The sequence below is a fragment of the Geotrypetes seraphini genome, chromosome 12 (assembly GCF_902459505.1).
Source record: "Geotrypetes seraphini chromosome 12, aGeoSer1.1, whole genome shotgun sequence".
Classification (NCBI taxonomy): domain Eukaryota; kingdom Metazoa; phylum Chordata; class Amphibia; order Gymnophiona; family Dermophiidae; genus Geotrypetes; species Geotrypetes seraphini.
The window spans coordinates 83,943,546-83,962,354 of NC_047095.1; the positions used below are offsets into that span (position 1 = coordinate 83,943,546).

At 45.2% G+C, this 18,809-nt stretch overlaps 1 protein-coding gene across 2 annotated transcripts in view; it reads left to right on the forward strand.

Annotated features, from left to right (window-relative positions):
• The window catches only part of ABL2 (ABL proto-oncogene 2, non-receptor tyrosine kinase), a 140,340-nt gene that overhangs the window by 72,115 nt on the left and 49,416 nt on the right, over nucleotides 1-18,809 (forward strand). For both annotated transcript variants that reach the window (XM_033916837.1, XM_033916838.1), the window contains exons 3-4: nucleotides 5,366-5,661; nucleotides 6,995-7,267. In XM_033916837.1, the coding sequence (XP_033772728.1) occupies nucleotides 5,366-5,661; nucleotides 6,995-7,267 (569 nt within the window). The remainder of the gene's footprint in view (nucleotides 1-5,365; nucleotides 5,662-6,994; nucleotides 7,268-18,809) is intronic.

Sequence of the window (18,809 nt, forward strand, 5' to 3'; positions counted from 1 at the left end):
AGATTTTCTCTTCAGTGAGCTGCCAATGCTATTTCTCCTGTTGAGATTTTTCTCTTCAGTGAGACAGGAGTGTCCGGCTGAACGGTGCCTGCTTTAGAGGTTACAATTGGGCCACCCCTTGTCCCTGCCTCACCCTCCCTCCATTGCTAGAGGGTCTGACTGCGTCTCAATTTTTTTCTTCTTTTCCTTCTCTGTGTAAAAAAAAAAAGAGACCACAATTGTTACATTCTGCCATGCTTTTGCTGCAAACTGGCTTCAACCAGCCCTAACAACTAGCTTGTGAGTATGTCTGGCTTTTACAGTTGTTTGAACTAAAGGTTCTGTTTGGGAGTCTTAGGACTGTGGGTTCGGTCATCGTACATTTAAGGCATGGATATTTTATTGAGGCTAAGTTTTATGACTAGAAATCCGTGGAGGGAGCCGGGACTTCCCGCCCTTTGCATGCACGCGCTTGGTTTCCATTGTTGGTTCCAGTGCGGCAGTAGCGGTGCGATTTCTTGCTCACACTTGTTCTCATTGTTGGGTTTCAGTGCAGCAGTAGTCCTGTTTATTCTGAGGCTCTCTTTCATCGGTGTTTGTCACGGCCATGTGCAGCTGATTGTGCAGGTGCCGGTTTATAGCAGCATGAGATGGGACATGTTTTTTCCGGCGCTGTGGGCCGTTCTTCTGGTTATTCCCTGAGTCTGATTTTATTTCTATGCAAGCTGCGGCAGGGTAAATTTTGCGGGGCTTGAATCCAACTATGTTTTTAGGAGCATTGATGCAGCGGCCACGTGTCAGTGAGAATCCAGCGTGCGCTTGGGTCTCTGGCGATGGCGGGAGAGCTGCAGCGTTCCGGTAGTTTGTTTCCAGCTGACTTTGGTCAGGGTATGCCGGGGCTTCTCTCCTTTCCGGTTCAGACAAGTTGTATGTGTGTCACCAGCTTTGGGACAAGCTTGGGCAGCTTTATATGTCTATGTCTGTGTTCCTGCTGTACTCCCTTGAAGGAAGCTGCTTGTTTAATCGGACTCTGGGGTTAGCACTCAAGGGGTTTACCAGAGAGACTCTGCCCTGTGCTAGGTCACCCAGTCTCGGTTTGTCTCCGGACTGGGGTGACATACGGCAACTCATGGCACGGTGAGATCAGCAGTAAGATAGTGCCCTGTATTTCACACAGGTATCTCATTATCTCTCTTGGGGTCCCTTCAGATTGAGCCTTTGTCTGTTGGTAATTGTCCTTATTTGGGCCTCTGTGCTGAGCTGCATGTGTCTAGTAGTGGCACAGGATATATATGCCTAAAGGTAGTACAAACAGTTCGGGCTGTCTCTATGGGCATAATGACACTGCGCATCTTCCTGCGGCCAGGACTCTCTTTCTCTATTTCTGAGGGGGCCTGGACTTCAGATTTCCATGCTTATCACGCTGGTTTCTCCTGTCACCATTTTCTCATGGCACATGCTAGACGGGCCCCCCGTCCAGATAGGAAAGGCTGTACAGTTCCTTTTAACCAGGAGCCAGTTACCTGTTCTATCGAACCTGCGGAGGATCATGCGCTATGTGGCTGTTAGCCTCATCCCTGAAGCTCTCATTAGCGATGTGAGCTTTGTCTGATACCTGTAAGGATGCTGTTGTTTTCCACGGGGCGGTAGATGCAGCATCTTGATGAGTGTAGTATGTATTCACTTTAAAGGACATACGTATTTCGCTCATGTTACATGGGGTTAGTACTGTTTTCATGGTTCCAGTATATTCCTCTTTACATTGTGAAACTTGAATTTTCCTAGGAGAATCTTCTTGCAGATCCTACAGTCTCATTCTGCCATTCCCTGACCTTCTGCACTTCATTCTGAGGGGATCTTGACTTCTTTCAATGACTCTTCAGGCTTTCTCATGAGGGAGAAGACGCTATAATGTCAGGTCAGGGGGCTGTGAAGATTTTTCAGGATGCTTGCATCTTTGCATCCTCCTCAGGTTTCCAGTTCGTTCTTGGAGTCTCTATGTTTTGTGTTTCCCTTTTCAGTGTTACTGGTCCTCAGGACAGTTCTTGTAGTTCTTCGGGAACTAAGGGACGTTGTTCCACTTACTGCATGGTGCCCGAGACGGGGACATTGGGCAGGCTGGATCCCATTCTTCTGAATTAGTTTCTTGGGGTTACACATTTCTGCAGACAACATGGTAGTATATTTACATTTTCTCTATGGACTCCGAATCGGCACTGGGTTTGCCTGCCTCCCTTGGAGCAGCGCTTTCGGTTTTGGCACATGCCAAAGCCTACCCAAGGATTCACAAACGTTTTAGGTGATGTGGGCGGTGGTACCGTTTTGGCGCTACCAGGCGATTCATCTAATTTCTTCTTGACTGCCTGCTTGATTCGGACAACTTCCAGTCGGGCCATTTGACTGACACGAAAAGGGTGGTATCTTTTCCTCAGTTCTTTACACGTGCATCTTCGAATTTGCACAGCGCTGTTTTCTCCTGTACTATTTATAGGTATATCGGGGTAATGTTTTTATTCATATAGGAGAGACATGTGTTTCTTTCCGGAGACTTGGGCGTGAGGTCTCGGTCTCAGATTGGTATTCTTCTTCGCTTACCATGACCAAGAGTATGGGATTCTGTACAGTTTCTGTGATCCATATTGCTGACTCCACTGGGAACTTCGGCTTGCTTTCCCCTTCTTACGCTACAGCAGTCGCTTTTGTTCCGGTGGTTCCCGGTATCTCAGGGCTCCAATTATTTGGTATGCTCCTCCTGCATCGCTCTGTATGATTTGTTGGCTCAGCGCGATTTCTCTTTTCAAGGCATGCCTCGTTCTTTGCTGGACTAGCTCATGACCACCGACCATCCCAGGCTGTCGGGTTAGGGAGCTCGGTGGCTTCCATCCTCAGCTCCAGGAGTCTGGTCTTCAGAGGCGACTCAGTGCTTGTTCATTCTTCTACTCTTGAGCAGGGTCAGGCTACCTTTCTGGAGCTTCAGATCATTCTTCCGGATTGCCGCTGAGGGTCCTTTTGGTTAGTATTATGATGGGGGTATTTCTCTACAGCTTGGGCAATAGGTGTTGTTGGCAGGTGGCAGTTGGCAGGTGAAGTTGGTCTGCTTCAATGGGTGGACTCTCATCTTCGTCTTCTGTTGGCAGATCCTTTTATGGATCAGGATAAGAGTTTGGATAGACTTTCTCTCCGCGGAATCTGAGCATGGCCCATTTCTTATATGTTGCAGTGTACAGCGCTGTGTACGCTCTGGAAAGTGTGCATGTTAGTAATAGTGTAATCTTCTGCATCCTGGATATTGAGATTTGTGGCTCAGGCGTTCTAGCTCTTTTTATGGACGTGAGATCTCCTTGACCTAGACCTCATGGCCTCGTCTCTCAATTCTAAGCTTCCTAGCTTCTTCAGCGGGCCCAGGAAGTGGGAGTTAGAGGGGGTAGCTGCATGGCTCCTTTCTCGCCTCTGCCTTCTCTTTTTCAGTGTTTTCCGCTGGCTGATGATGGCTTGGATTTGCCATCTCGAGCTCGCTTTCCGGGCACAGTATTTGTAGAATCTCTGGATTGGCGGCGCCGTCCTTACTTTGCGGATTTGATGAGTCTTTCGACAGCCGGACTAAGAAGTTTTCTGGTATCTCCGGCTTTGCTCGCCTAGGGTCCGATCAACATGGATATTTGTACTACTTTAGTATTACGACCTAGTTTTTTGAAAAATCTTGGCTGACGTGTAAGGGTTATGCGAAGCAGGTTGTTTCTTCTCTTATCCAGGTGCTACAGACGTCTTCTCCTGTGGCTTCTGCTTCCTTTTGGAGGTTTTTCCTTTCTTGGGTGCTTCTTAACGCTTGAAACACTCCAGAGTTCCTTTTTGGCACAAGTGTATTGCCGAGGGCTTAGCTTTCAATTCGCTTCAGCTTCTTGTGCCATTCTTGGCTTGTTACAAGGGCTAGGTATATTGCTCTTCGCTTACTTCTCAGCTTCATGTAGTTCAGTTCCTAAACAGAGTGCGGTATATTCATGCGCCTCTTAGAAAGCCCGGTTTGGAGTACAATCTTCACGTACTTCTTCTCAGTTTACCGAAGGCTTCATTTCATCCTTGTCTTTTGGGACTCTAAAGGGCTGTGCCGTTGAACATGGGGTTTCTTGTGGCCATGGCTTCAGCTCTGCAGTTTTCTATGTTGCAGGCCTTGTTTAACGGGGATTCCTATTTCTGATTTCCGAAATATGGGGTATCAGTTCGGATGGTACCACTATTTCTTTCTAGGGGGGTGTCATCCTTTCTTTTATGTCATGCTCGCTTTTCCTTCCTTCTTCCTGGGAGGAGAAATTGGGAGCAGTGCTTTTATTCACTGCATTTTTTGATACGTACGTAGCGTTCTCCGCGAGCTCAGTTTCTAACTACTTTTAGTTGTTTATATCTCCTTTTTGTATTCTTCAAGGAACGCCTCAAACGTATGGCGGCGTCCGAAGCCTCCATCGCTCAATGGGTCCAGGAGGACATTCTTTATGCTTGCTGGCTGGCAGGGAAGCGGTTGGCGAAAGAACTTTATGACCATTCCGCCGGAGCGATGGCTACTTCTTGGGCTCGGCCCAGAGGTTTTTTCCTTGGAGGAGATTTGTCTCGTGGCTAATCGGTCTTCCGAGAGTGCTTTCTCTCTGCATTTCTGCTTGGATGTGGGGGTGCATGCGGTAGGGGCGTTTTGTGCTTCGGTTGTTGCGGAGGCGGTGTTTGCTTCCCACCCAGATTGAGGATTGCTTTGCTACATCCCATTGGTCTCTGGATTCATCTGCTGCTGTTGCTAGGGAAGGAAAAATTATGTTCTTACCTGTTAATTTTCTTTCCCTTAGACGCAGCAGATGAATCCAGAGCCCCACCCTTTCTGGATATTGTATCTCGGTTTTTTCTTTTGCAACTTTCGCAGTTTGTTATTATGGCAGGTTGTTTTCTGTATTATTGCATTTTGAGATTTGTTATGGGAAATAAGTTTTTTACATGCTATGCCTATTGATGGTTACGGATGCTTGGGCAAGGAGCTATACTAGATAAACAGGAGGAGTGCCAGCCAATAGGACCACCTGTTAATCAGTTTCTCTATCTCCGCCTGCTGGTAGATGTGAGCTATCCCATTGGTCTCTGGATTCATCTGCTGCGTCTAAGGGAAAGAAAATTAACAGGTAAGAACATAATTTTTCCTTTTCATTGTCTAGCGGGCCAAATTTTATGACACAGTGAGCCAGATTTGGCCCGTGGGCCAGAGTTTGACACATCTGTACTACGTACTTCCCAGTGGCAGTAGCATATGATCTTGCAGAAAGTCTGGATCTCTAGTCTGCTGAGAATTTGCATGCTCAAACTATATCAGCTTACATTTTTGATATTTCTTCCTTTTTCTGTCCTTTGACAGGTGAGAAGCTAAGAGTCCTGGGTTACAACCAGAATGGTGAATGGAGTGAAGTGCGCTCCAAAAATGGGCAAGGCTGGGTGCCAAGTAACTACATAACGCCAGTGAGCAGCCTTGAGAAGCATTCCTGGTATCACGGGCCAGTATCACGGAGTGCAGCAGAATATCTGCTGAGCAGTCTCATAAACGGTAGCTTCCTGGTGCGGGAGAGCGAGAGCAGCCCAGGCCAGCTGTCTATCTCACTGAGGTACGAGGGCCGAGTCTACCACTACAGAATCAACACTGCGTCAGATTGTAAAGTAAGTATGTGGAGAAAGCAAACACTTGATTCTGTTGCAAAGATGCAAGATTCTTTACTAAAAATGTTATCCTCCTATAGTTGTGAACTTTGCAGAAGGGTATCGCTCAAAGTTCCCACTTCCTCCCTTTCAGCAGTGGAAAATAGCTCCCTCTTCAGTTTTTCCTTTTGCAAGCAAACTGAGAAGATGTGTTCTGATTAGAGAGCTGCACGGGAACGGGGACGACGGGAATCCCGCGGGACCCGCGGGCATCCCGCGGGTTCCCCCTTCGGGTCACGGGGATCCCGTGGAGACGCCCCCCTAGGGTCGCGGGAATCCCGTGGGGACGCCCCCTAGGGTCACGGGGATCCCGTGGGGATGCCTCCGAGGGTCGCGGGGTTCCTGCGGGGCTGGATGTACTCAGTCGCGCGGCTCTTCTTCTCCCTACCTGCTCTGCTTGCAGCACAGAGCCGAACGGAAGTCTTCCCGACGTCAGTGCTGACGTCGGGAAGACTTCCATTCGGCTCTGTGCTGCAGGCAGGGCAGGTAAGGAGAAGGAGAGTAGCCTCGTGGTTCGAGTGGCTACCAAGGGAGGGGGAGGTCCGCCCCGGGTGCAGCACAGCCGGCCAGGTCCCCTTACTTTTGTGGCGCTTCCACGACCGACCGACCGACAACAGCCCCGGTCCGACAATCCTCCCTGCCCTGTAGCCGCGAATCTAAATTACCTTCTTACAGCAGCTGTAAGAAGGTAATTTAGATTCGCGGTTAAGGGCAGGGAGGTTTGTCGGACCGGGGCTGTTGTCGGTCGGTCGGTCGGGGAAGCGCCACAAAAGTAAGGGGACCTGGCCGGCTGTGCTGCACCCGGGGCGGACCTCCCCCTCCCTTGGTAACCACTCGAACCGCGAGGCTACTCTCCTTCTCCTTACCTGCCCTGCCTGCAGCACAGAGCCGAATGGAAGTCTTCCCGACGTCAGGCCTGCTGAATGGTGCCCATGGCCCTTCCTGCTGTCAGGCTCCTCCTTACGATGCAACTTCCTGTTCTTTGTGGAAAGAGGAAGTTGTGTCATAAAGTTGGGCAGACCGGATGAACCATTCGGGTCTTTATCTGCCGTCATCTACTATGTTACTATGTATTTGTTATCTCATTTATATAGTGTCTCTTGCTGAGTGCCATCACAGCCAATCAGTTAAAATCCTGGTAAGGAAATGATGCTGTTTGTTTTATGAGTAATGAGTAAGATAGGTGAGATACTTTAATGCAGGTCTCTCTCACTGTAGTGATGGATCTTGTGTTGAGCTGTAGAATTGTAAATACCATAGGTGCAAGCCTCACATGCTTCTGTCTTGGCTTCAGGTATATGTGACTGCAGAAAGCCGCTTCAACACACTTGCTGAACTAGTGCACCATCACTCAACTGTAGCAGATGGGCTGGTAACTACTTTACACTACCCTGCACCCAAGTGCAATAAACCCACAGTATATGGAGTGTCTCCCATTCATGACAAATGGGAAATGGAGCGGACTGACATCACTATGAAGCACAAACTCGGAGGAGGGCAATATGGAGAGGTGTATGTGGGTGTCTGGAAGAAGTATAGCCTCACAGTGGCTGTGAAGACCTTAAAGGTGAGTACTGATTTATTTTGTTACTTACTCTTTCCCACATGAGCCTTTCCCCTTGACTTGTTTGGTATGAAAGGAACCCAGCACCTTTTCAGGAATCTATTGGTGTTGAAATTAGAATTCTTTCACACTGAGCTCAGCGGGGTGCTTGTAAATATTTTCTTTATAAAATGAAGTAATATGTCTCAATCTAAACAGTTAAGCATAAAAAACATTGTCAGAGAAGCCTTAAGCTACATATAGTATTAGTTCTGGTCTTAGTAATTTCTCTGCAGACTGACACACATTAATGTTGAGCTTTCAGGAGTATCTGTCTATTTCCAATGTTTATAATTTGCATTTTTGTACAATCCCACTTTATTCCGGGACCAGTGGTTTATTTCCATCTACCCACCAGGACTTTGCAGGAAGCTTCAAACTTGAGAGAACATAAGAACATAAGAAGTTGCCTCCGCTGAGGCAGACCAGAGGTCCATCTCGCCCAGCGGTCCGCTCCCGTGGTGGCCCATCAGGCCCATTGCCTGAGCAATGGTCCCAGACTATCCCTATAACCTACCGCTACTCCTATCTGTACCCCTCAATTCCTTTATCCTCTAGGAACCTATCCAAACCTTCTTTGAAGCCTTGTAACGTGCTCCGGCCTATCACAGCCTCCGGAAGCGCGTTCCATGTATCCACCACCCTCTGGGTGAAAAAGAACTTTCTGGCATTTGTTCTAAACCTGTCCCCTTTTAATTTCTCCGAGTGCCCCCTTGTACTTGTGGTTCCCAATAATCTGAAAAATCTGTCCCTGTCTACCTTTTCTATACCCTTCAGGATCTTGAAGGTTTCTATCATGTCTCCTCTAAGTCTCCGCTTTTCCAGGGAGAACAGCCCCAGCTTTTTCAGTCTGTCAGTATATGAGAGGTTTTCCATACCCCTTATCAGTTTAGTTGCTCTTCTCTGGACTCCCTCAAGTACCGCCATGTCCTTCTTGAGGTACGGCGACCAGTACTGGACACAGTACTCCAGATGCGGTCGCACCATTGCACGATACAGTGGCAGGATGACCTCCTTTGTCCTGGTCATGATACCCTTCTTAATGATACCCAACATTTTGTTTGCTTTCCTTGAGGCTGTGGCGCACTATGCCGACGCCTTCAATGTTGTGTCTACCATCACTCCCAGGTCTCTTTCAAGGTTACTTACCCCTAGCAGTGATCCCCCCATTTTGTAGCTGAACATCGGGTTCTTTTTCCCTATGACCTTGCATTTCCCTACGTTAAAGTTCATTTGCCATTTCTTGGCCCATTCTTCTAGCGTCGTTAGGTCCCTTTGCAGATCTTCGCAGTCTTCCATGGTTTCAACCCTGCGGTAGAGTTTGGTGTTATCCGCAAATTTAATAACTTTGCAATTTGTTCCCGCCTCCAGGTCATTAATAAATATATTGAACAGGAGCGGTCCCAGCACCGACCCCTGCGGAACTCCGCTCGTGACCCAATGCCAGTCTGAATAATGGCCCTTTACTCCAACCCTCTGTTTCCTGTCTGCCAGCCAGTTTTTGATCCATCGGTGGACCTCCCCTTGCACCCCGTGTTTCCACAGCTTTTTAAGCAGTCTTTCGTGCGGTACCTTGTCGAAGGCTTTTTGAAAGTCAAGGTAAATGATGTCAATGGATTCCCTTTTATCCACCTGGCTGTTTACCCCCTCAAAGAAGTACAATAAGTTTGTGAGGCATGACCTACCCTTGCAGAAGCCGTGCTGGCTCGACTTTAGCTGTCCATTGTTTTCTATGTGTTCACAGATACTGTCCTTAATCAGTGCTTCCATCATCTTTCCCAGGACCGAGGTCAAGCTCACCTGCCTGTAGTTTCCCGGGTCCCCCTTTGAACCCTTCTTGAAGATGGGCGTGACATTTGCAATTTTCCAATCCTCCGGGATCTCTCCAGTTTTTAAGGATAGGTTACATATTTGGCGAAGTGGCTCTGCTATTTCGTTCCTTAGTTCCTTGAGTACCCTTGGGTGAATGCCGTCCGGACCTGGCGATTTGTCGCTCTTTAGTCTGTCTATCTGCCTGAGGACATCCTCTTGGCTTACCTCTAGTTGGACCAGCTTTTCATCCCGATCCCCATTTACGATGTCCTCCGGTTCCGGAATATTGGATGTGTCCTCCCTCGTGAAGACCAACGTGAAGAACTTATTTAACCTGTCAGCTATCTCTTTTTCCTCCTTTACCACTCCTTTTTTGTCTCCATCATCCAATGGCCCCACTTCTTCCCTTGCCAGTTGCTTCCCCTTCACATATCTGAAGAACGATTTGAAGTTTGTTGCTTCCCCCGCCAGTCTCTCCTCATATTCTCTTTTAGCTTTCCTAACCACACGGTGACACTCCCTTTGGTGTTCTTTGTGCTCCTTTTGGTTGTCCTTTGTTTGGTCCTTTTTCCATTTTTTGAACGATGCTTTCTTGTCACTTATCGCCTTTTTCACTGCAGTTGTTATCCACGCTGGTTTTTTGGTTCGTTTTTTTTTGCACCCCTTCCTGAATCTGGGGATATACAGGTTCTGTGCCTCTTGCACCGTGCCCTTGAGTAGGGACCAGGCTTTTTCTACAGACTCCATCTTCCTTGCGCTGCCGTTGAGTTTCTTTCCCACCATTTTCCTCATGCCATCATAATTCCCTTTTTTGAAGTTGAGTGCTGTTGCTGTGGTTCTTTTCACCTTTGAGGATCCAATTTCCAGCTTGCACTGGATCATGTTGTGATCGCTGTTTCCTAGGGGTCCTAGCACCGCCACCTCCTTTGCAGGTCCCCCTAGCCCGTTGAGGATTAGGTCAAGAGTGGCATCCCCCCGTGTTGGTTCTGTGACCAGCTGTTCCATGAAACAGTCCCTCGTAGTTTCCAGGAATTTGGTCTCCCTCATGCAGTTTGAGTGTCCAATACTCCCTACCCCAAAGAAACATCAGTTTTAATTCCTACAAGCCAGGCTGTAGGAGCTTGTCTTCTCTGCTTGTGTTTTATTTTATGTAATTTCAGTATTTGTGTTCGCAGTTTTCGCCCTCATGCTGTGGCAGTTCCGTGCAGGAGCAGTGCTGACTACAGGAGATCATAGACCTTTGGGGAAAGTCTGCTTATGTGGGGTTCCCTGCAGCCTGCACATCAGATTGGGGCTCATGGACTGTTCCCTTTGGAGGTAGCTCACCCCAGGCTTATCCGCTAATGGGTCGAGTGCAAGTTTCAAGTTTATTAAGATTTGTTATCTACGCAGTATCATATATTTCAATGCGTATAACAATTTGTTAAAGTGCAGGCTGTTTGGTTTCATGGAGGCGCACCCGAGATCGGTGCTGGACTGCATTCCTCCACTAGGTGTTCTGCATGGCGTATCCAAGGGTGGTGGAGGTACCCAACTGTGGATGTTGGGCCGATGGGGCAATCTGTGGTTTTTCCGGGCTATTTTTAGTCACAGTAGGCCCTCGGTAGCCATCTTGGATTTTTCCAGATTTGATTTTAAAGTTCATTCAGCTTCATTTTGAAAGAAAACCACATAGATAACCTCCCAGGGCAGGATGTAATGGATTCGTGCCTCATTTGCAGTGGATAGCTGTTGGATGTGCAGCCATGTTCCACGTGCACTGCGACCCATGAGAGGCTTGCCCGGATTCAGTGCCTTCGACCTCCAAGGAGGGTCTTCTAGTGCCTTCTGTCCTGACTCCCACGAAAATGGCATTGGGGGCCCTGGGGAGTGCACAGGCGACATTTCAACAAAATGCAAGTGTGTTACAGGAGATAAACCCTGTAAATCCTCCAAACAGTCCAAACCTAGTACGCAGGGGTCAGCTCCCACCGCAGAGGATGGGTTTTCCCCGGATTTTGTTTATATTCTTTGTAAGGCAAACTTGATTAGAAAGTCTCTGCCTGTTTCCTTTCCGCTGGACTCTATGCCAGTAACAGGGACCCCTGCTCCAATGGGCCAGGGTCTTCTCTCTTGTCTCCTCTGGATCCAATGGAGGCGTACCTCCATATTCCCATTTTTCCAGACCACCAGAAGTTTGAGGTTCCACGTCTTGGGGCAACATTTACAGTTTGCAGCGATGCCCTTGGGTTGGCAATGGCACCCAGAACCTTCACCAAAGTTGTGGTAGTGGTAGCAGCCCATCTTTGCACCCTGGGTGTCCTAGTTCACCCGTATCTGGATGACTGGTTGATCAGAGCTCCCTTGCAGTCTGAGGGGTGTCAGGTTGTTCATCAGGTGGTACAGTTGTTGTGGCGCCTGGGCTGGGTGATCAACTTCAGGAAGGGTCACCTCGAGCCGACGCTGGATTTGGAATACCTGGAAGTTCGATTTCACATGGGTCAGAACAAAGTGTTCCTGCCTGTCTCATCAGGGGAAGCTTCACCATGGCTCTTGAGCAGCGGCCTTAACTAGCTGTGGATATTCTTTGGCTGTGATTGCCACGTTATTACACAGCAAAAGGAAAACCACAGTGGCTGCCTATGCGAAGGCTTGGAGATATTTTCAGGCCTGGTGCGGCAGGTGGACCCATCTGTCCTGTTGGTCCCTAGGGTTCTGGAGTTTCTTTAGGATGGCATGAAGGAGGGCCTAGTGGTGTCTTCTCTCCAGGTGCAGATTGCTGGTCTTTTGTGTATGGGCCCTCCTTCTCTGAGGAGCTCGTTGGCAGCTCATCTGGATGTGGCTTATTTTCTGCGGGGCACTCTGCAACTTAGGCCTTCGTTGCACCTTGCCTGTCCAACTTGGAATCTTAACTTGGTTCTCCGTTCTCTGGCTTGTGTGCCGTATGAGCCTCTGGAGCAGGCATCCCTTATGTATCTCATGATCAAGATGTTCTTCCTGGTAGCTATTACCTCATCCCATAGGGTTTTGGAGCTGCCTGAATCCTTTTCTGTGTATTAAGGATTCTGGTGTGATGCTGCGCACTGTTCCTTACTTTCTTCCCAAAGTGGTTTCTGCTTTCCATGTGAATTAGGCTTTTGTTTCTTCTAGTTCGAGGGAGCAGGACTGGGTGTTGCGGTCCTTGGACATGTGCAGGATGATTTTTCAGTACCTGGAGGTCACCAATGAATTTCGCCTCTCTGACTATCTGTTCTGGTGGGTTCTGCCCGCAAGGGTAGGCCAGCTTCTAGGGCCACCCTTTCCAAGTGGATCCATATGGCTATTTCCATGGCTTACTTGGCGGCTGGAAAGCAGACTCCCCCCCCCTTGCAGTGTGGGCTCATTCTATCAGAGGTGTTTCGTCATCTTGGCAGTCAATGGCTGTTTCTCTGGACGAGATTTACAGGGCCGCTACCTGGTCCTCCTTGCATACATTCACCAAGTTTTACAGAATCAATGTAGTGGTCAAAAAGGATGCTGCTTTTGGTGCCTCTGTTTTGGTAGCGGCCTCATCAATCCCACCCTGAATTTTTGGGATTTCTCTGTTATGTCCCACTGGTCCCAGATTAAAGTGGGATTATACAGGAATGAAAGATTAGGTTCTTATATTTGCTAATGTTCTTTCTTGTAAATCCACACTTTATTCTGGGAACCTGCCCTACACCTTGCTGATTTGTTGATTGTCTGCCTTTACATGTACTGGTAAACTGGATTTCTGTATTCTGATCAGCCTTTTTAAGAGTGCCATCAGAATGGGTTTAGCACTTAGTTTAGGAGGGTCCTTAGTTAAGGCACCCCAGTGCAAGCTGTGTCTCCTTATAGCACTGTTTTGTCATTCAGGTTTCCTTTTTTTTTTCCCATAACCTGTTCTCTCGTTTTTCATTGTTGCTGGTTTTCATTTGTTGATTTGAGCAGAATTGACTTTTTTACCAGGGAGTTCCCCGTCCCCTCTCTCTTGTTATTATCCTCTTCAGATGTTCCTGGCTGCTTTAAGACTAACTGATATTCATAGGCACAGTGATGAGGTAAGAGGAGAACGGGTTTATGCCTCTGAAGTTTGAGGCTTCCTACAAAGTCCTGGTGGGTAGATGGAAATAACCCACTGGTTCTGGAATAAAGTGTGGATTTACAAGAAAGAAGATTAGCAAAGGTAAGAACCTAATCTTTCATTATTTCATCATTCTACATGGAGTACATACTACATACACAATCTAATACAAACATAAAATCTTTGACTATCCATGTGTACTCATTGAAAGCTGGTGAGCACAACTGAGGCTGGATATAGAAATGGAGTTTAATACCCTCTGATAGCAGACTAATTATCAGTTTGTTTTGTGCACAGTGGCTGCAGTGGGGTCTTTCCATGGGAAAACTAAATTCTGCACAAACTGCACCTTTGGTGAAGGAGACAATTCAGCACAAATTACCTCTTCCCTCCAGTGAAGGATTCTGATTGATATTGGAGTATTCATGCATCTGCAGAGCTAACACTGATGAGACTCTCTTTACCAGTGGTCTTAAACTCGCAGCCGGGGGGCCACATGCAGCCCGCCAGGTACTATTTTGAGGCCCTTGGTATGTTTATCATAATCACAAAGTAAAATAAAACTGTTTCTTAATCATATGTCTCTTTAGCTATAAATGATAATATTATTATTAAGACTTGGCCAAAAGGAAAGATTTATAAACTATAAAGAGTTTTACCTCATGCAAAATTGTCATTTCTTTAATAAGACATTAACTATTTTTTCTGAGGCCCTCTAATTACCTACAAATCCAAAATGTGGCCCTGCAAAGGGTTTGAGTTCGAGACCACTGCTCTATACTGAGTTGATTTGTATGCTGCGATGTGTTGGCTGTCTCCTTGTGTAAAATATAAAATGATGGTATTTGTGAGAACAGCATACCTCCTGCTGGAGGCAGGGACTTAATCCTGGCAATCTTATGTAAAAAGAATGAACTGTAACTAAAACAGTTTATTCCATTCAGTGGTAATGAAAAAGGTTTTATTTGGATATAACTTATGAATTGAAACAAACTGATGCTGTGGTTCTTCTACATAGTTTCTGAACATTACAAAAAGAAAATGTCATATAACATAGAAATGAAAGAATAGTAGAAATAGAAAGGATCAAAGTTGTGTCCATTTGCAAGCTAGAAAATAGAATGCTGCTATCCTTAATGGCCAAAAACCTCAGGAAAAGTAAGTTTTAAACCCAGTGTTATAGTTCTTATATGAGCATTCAGCTCTGAGTCACAGGCAAAGTATTACCATAATAGAGGTGCTAAGAACCCAAAGGTAGAACATTCTGCGATTTCCAAACATATTTTTATTGCAGGAGAAAGTGACAATAAAATTCTTTGCTAACTTAGACATCAAATGGGACATATTTTGGAGAGCCAGTTCTAAAAGCTATGATCAATATTTTAAAATATGATACAGAAAGATAAGGTAACCAATGCCATATTTGTGCACCTCACAAAGTTGTTTGGATATTTTGTAAACATTTATAGACATGTTTGAGATGCCTCCTTAGATGGTATTACCATTATCGAATCTATGTAGTGCCAATTCACGAAAGAGTAAATACAGATCTCTAACCCACTGAAGAATAAATAATTTGAATCTGCTTCAGGAAAAAATTACTTCATTGTATCTGATAAAGAGGTCCAAATCTAATGTTTTCAATATCCCAGTTGTTTCCTGAATACAAAATTACGTTACCTGAGATCATTGGGGCACTAAACATGAGATTTGTTCGACCAGTGCAGAGGACTTTTCACTTTTGCTGATTTAATAGCAACCTATGCCCATAAAGCCAGTGAGCAACAGCATACAAACAGTTATTTAGCTTAGTAGCACCTGAATAACAAAAATCCACGAATATAACTACCTGAATATCATCTGCATAAAAATAACCACTTCTGTTGCATCCATTCCGGTCTGTAAAGGAGGTGTTCAATTTGTATCCGCAAATCAAGTCTTACAGAAAGCCACACACATTGTTTTCTGCTCCTCCTACTTAGCAGAGAGACACAAAGCCCCCTACAGTTTTTTCTTTCTGCAAGTGAACTATGCAGAAGTGTTTCTGATCTGCTCTGCTTATTTTTTTTAGATGCAAGTTCATAATTTTCAGTGGCTTTAGTGCCTTGAGACCCCTTCTAAAAGGGTTCTCTGCCTGGGAAAATGCTCTGCTTCCCCGAAGGTCTGGTTCCTGCGGAGCCAGACTGCAGTTTCCCAAGGCAAGCTTCTGGTGGACCAGTAGAGCCAGCCTGCTGTGTGCCACTATCAGAGCTCGGGGTCCATTTCCCTGGGAGCAAGCTTACCTTCTGATCTTGTCAGAGGCTTAAGCAGAGGCTGCATGCACCCCCAGTAAGAGCCCTTGGGGTATCGGGGTGCAAGCTGCGTTTTCCCGCCCCCGGTTGCATGTTGAGATTTTGGTTGGGGTCTGTCCAACTGACAGCCCGAAGATCCTGAAGATAGGATTGTTTGGAGAAATTTTGAGGCAGAAATTCCTTTCCCTTCACTTCAGCCCAGAGAAAGAGCTGACAGGTAGGTACAGACCCATTATTTTCTATGGGAAAATCAGGAGGTGGGTGTGTCTAAAGATGTTGTTTCTGGGAGTAGGGTTCAGGTCTCCTACCTCTAAAACTCATATTTCAGGGTTTTTTATTTTTGCAAATTGTCTCCACAGGCTGTTTTTGGCACAATTTTTCTGTTGGTGACCATCTTGGAGTTTATTGATCTTTTTTACAACTTCTTTTTTCTGCCTCATAGTTTGCAAAAAAAAATGGGATGGTCACCTTAGCCTCTGATCAGATGAATTCATGTGTGGATTGTGTAAGAACTTAATCTTCCATTATCCAAGAATAATATATCAAAGTGACCAGAAGTGATAGAATGAGATTTTTTTTTAAAAATGGCGCTAATATAGAACCTTGTGAAACTGTACCAAATAATATATTTTACTATTCATCTGAATACAAATGATGAAAAACATTATTCAACCAAATACCAATATGAATGAGCATTGAGTTTTAATAAAAGAAGCAAAGTGAAATTGGAGATAAATTGTTTTTTAGTAGGATTTAACAATATAAAATAGCTTAGCAATCACCACCAGATCACCAGTCAACAAAGGAATAGGAAGTAGAAATCCTCCATCTTTAATAACTAGAATATTACAAAGTTAATAATTGACCTTTTGATTGATGGCCTATTTGTTAAGCTTGTGCTGCCTGGAGACAGGGGGAAAGAGAATTTGGATTTAGCGCATGTCTTTTCAGTAGTAGCTATAGGTGCATTACATTGAGATACAGTAGTGTTTTAACTTCTGTTGAAATGGAAAAGCAGTAGTAGTATAACAAGAAAATATATATTATAAATAGATTTTAATTTGGGGAAGGCATTACCTACTTATAACTTGGCTTGTGTAATATTTAAGAACAGATTCTTAGAGCATTTAAGGAAGAACTATAATTTTATTTTTACAGAGCAAGTTTATTTACAAGATTATGCAGGCAATGCAGTAATTTTAGTTACAATTCAGGGATCTTTAAGCAAGGGAAATGTGCCACAAGATAAAATATTATTAAGATGGATTAAAAATAACTCACTCTGATAAAGACCCCAAAAGTATTCTTTCTTATTGTTGCTTCTGGTTAAAAGGGTGAAGGAGATCTGTTTATTTATTCAAATTTCTCTACCGTTCTCCCAGGAGAGCTCAGAACAGTTTACATGAATTTATTCAGGTACTTGATCATTTTTCCATGTCTGTCCTGGTGGGCTCACAATCTGTCTAATGTGCCTGGGGCAATGAGTTGATTAAGTGTTTGCAGAGGGTAGTTTGAGAAGATGATGGTCCCTTCCTGGAAGAAAAGTTATTCCATTGTAGAATAGCCTCTTCAATCGGTTCAAAATTCTGCTGCACAACTCATATTCTGTGAGAGCCAATATTCTCACATTACCCCTCTCCTCAAGTCACTTCATTGGGCCCCGTCCATTTCCGAATACAGTTTAAACTCCTCTTGCTGACTTACAAGTGTATTCACTCTGAAGCCCCCCAATATCTCTCCTCACTTATCTCTCCTTATGCTTCCCCCCCACCGTGATCTCTGCTCATCGGGCAGGCCCCTCTTATCGGTGTACCCTTCTCTTCCACTGCCAACTTCAGTCTCCGCCCCTTCTTTTGTGCGGCACCATATGCCTGAAACAGGCTGCCTATAGAAACTTGTGGACTTTTCATACCCCCTTTTCTTCAGTTTCTTTAACATAGTTTGAAGTATCTCTAATTAATGGATTAAAAATTATCTAGCGCAGGGTTCAGCAGAAACTAGATTAATCCCCTCTTCCTCTCATCAATAAATCACACTATTTGCTGACCACATTGCTTTCCTTTGAAGCATTAAAGAGCTTTAGAATAAAACCAATCTTCATATATCTATATTACTGCAGGGAGAGGGGTTCTCCACAATAAAATGCTGCTTCCTCTGAGGGGAGAGATAGGCATTTCTCCTATATAAATTGTTTCAGTGTCCCTTCACTATAGCTGCCAGTGTATACACCATCTTGCATTCTCTGACTTCCTTTTGCCTACTTAGCAAAATACCAGCTCTGCTCATTTGGCACCTTGGATCCAGTACAACTGGTCTGACATTTTGCAGTGTCAACATTTTTTTTATTGACTGATAAGCTGGTAATATGAAGCCATGCATGGCAAAAGTTGCCAGCCATTAGCCTAGCACCATCTTGTGAACTAAATATCTTGAACTAGAGAACACCAACATGGGGATTCCAGGAATCCCAAAGAACCTTCAAGATTCTTGTGGGTATGGAAAAAGTTGCCAAAGGATTCCTGTGGAGATGAAATAAGTTGCCATGGAATTCCCGTGATAGTTTAGTCAAAATCTCTGGTGACTGATGAGGATTGGGATGCACTGAGAGAAGCAATTGAAGCTAGAGAATGAAATGGGGATGGGTATCCGTGGGACAGGGACAGAGCCCACAGGGACAGAGACAAACTTTGTCCCACTGTCATTCTCTAGAAACTAGTATTAATATGTAAAAACTTAACACATCTTAAAAAAAAATTGTATCTTCACTGGAAAATGTCCAGTCAAATCTTTTGTAATCCGCCTTGAACTGCAAGGTATAGGCGGAATAGAAATCCGTAATGTAATGTAATGTAACAATTGGGAACTGAATTCAGTGATTAAGAAAACCACAGAAGGTTCTTTTGGATTTCAATTGTTAAATAACATCATTTGTCTTGTCTGTCATCAGCAACATCCTTCCATCATGTGTCCAGCTGCTCAAGCATCTTACTGTTACTGCAACAGATTCATTGTTGCTGGCATCAAGGAACATTTCTAACATTTAATAGACACATATTTTCCTGTTCATCCACTACACAGTTTAGGTTCTCTTCTGCATCCACGTCTGAAAAACAATCCAGTTACCTTTCCAGATGTGGGCAGGTTATATCAAAACCAGATAGAAATGGAAGGCTCTATTTGTGATTTATAAACAAGTTATACTTTAATAAAAAGATTTAAATATAAAATCATAAATATTCGAGGCTTGTGAAAATGAGGACAGAGTCCGTGGGGATGGGGTGGGGACTGAGATGGAGCCTACGGGGATAGTATCCACAGAGTAGGGTCAGGGACAGAG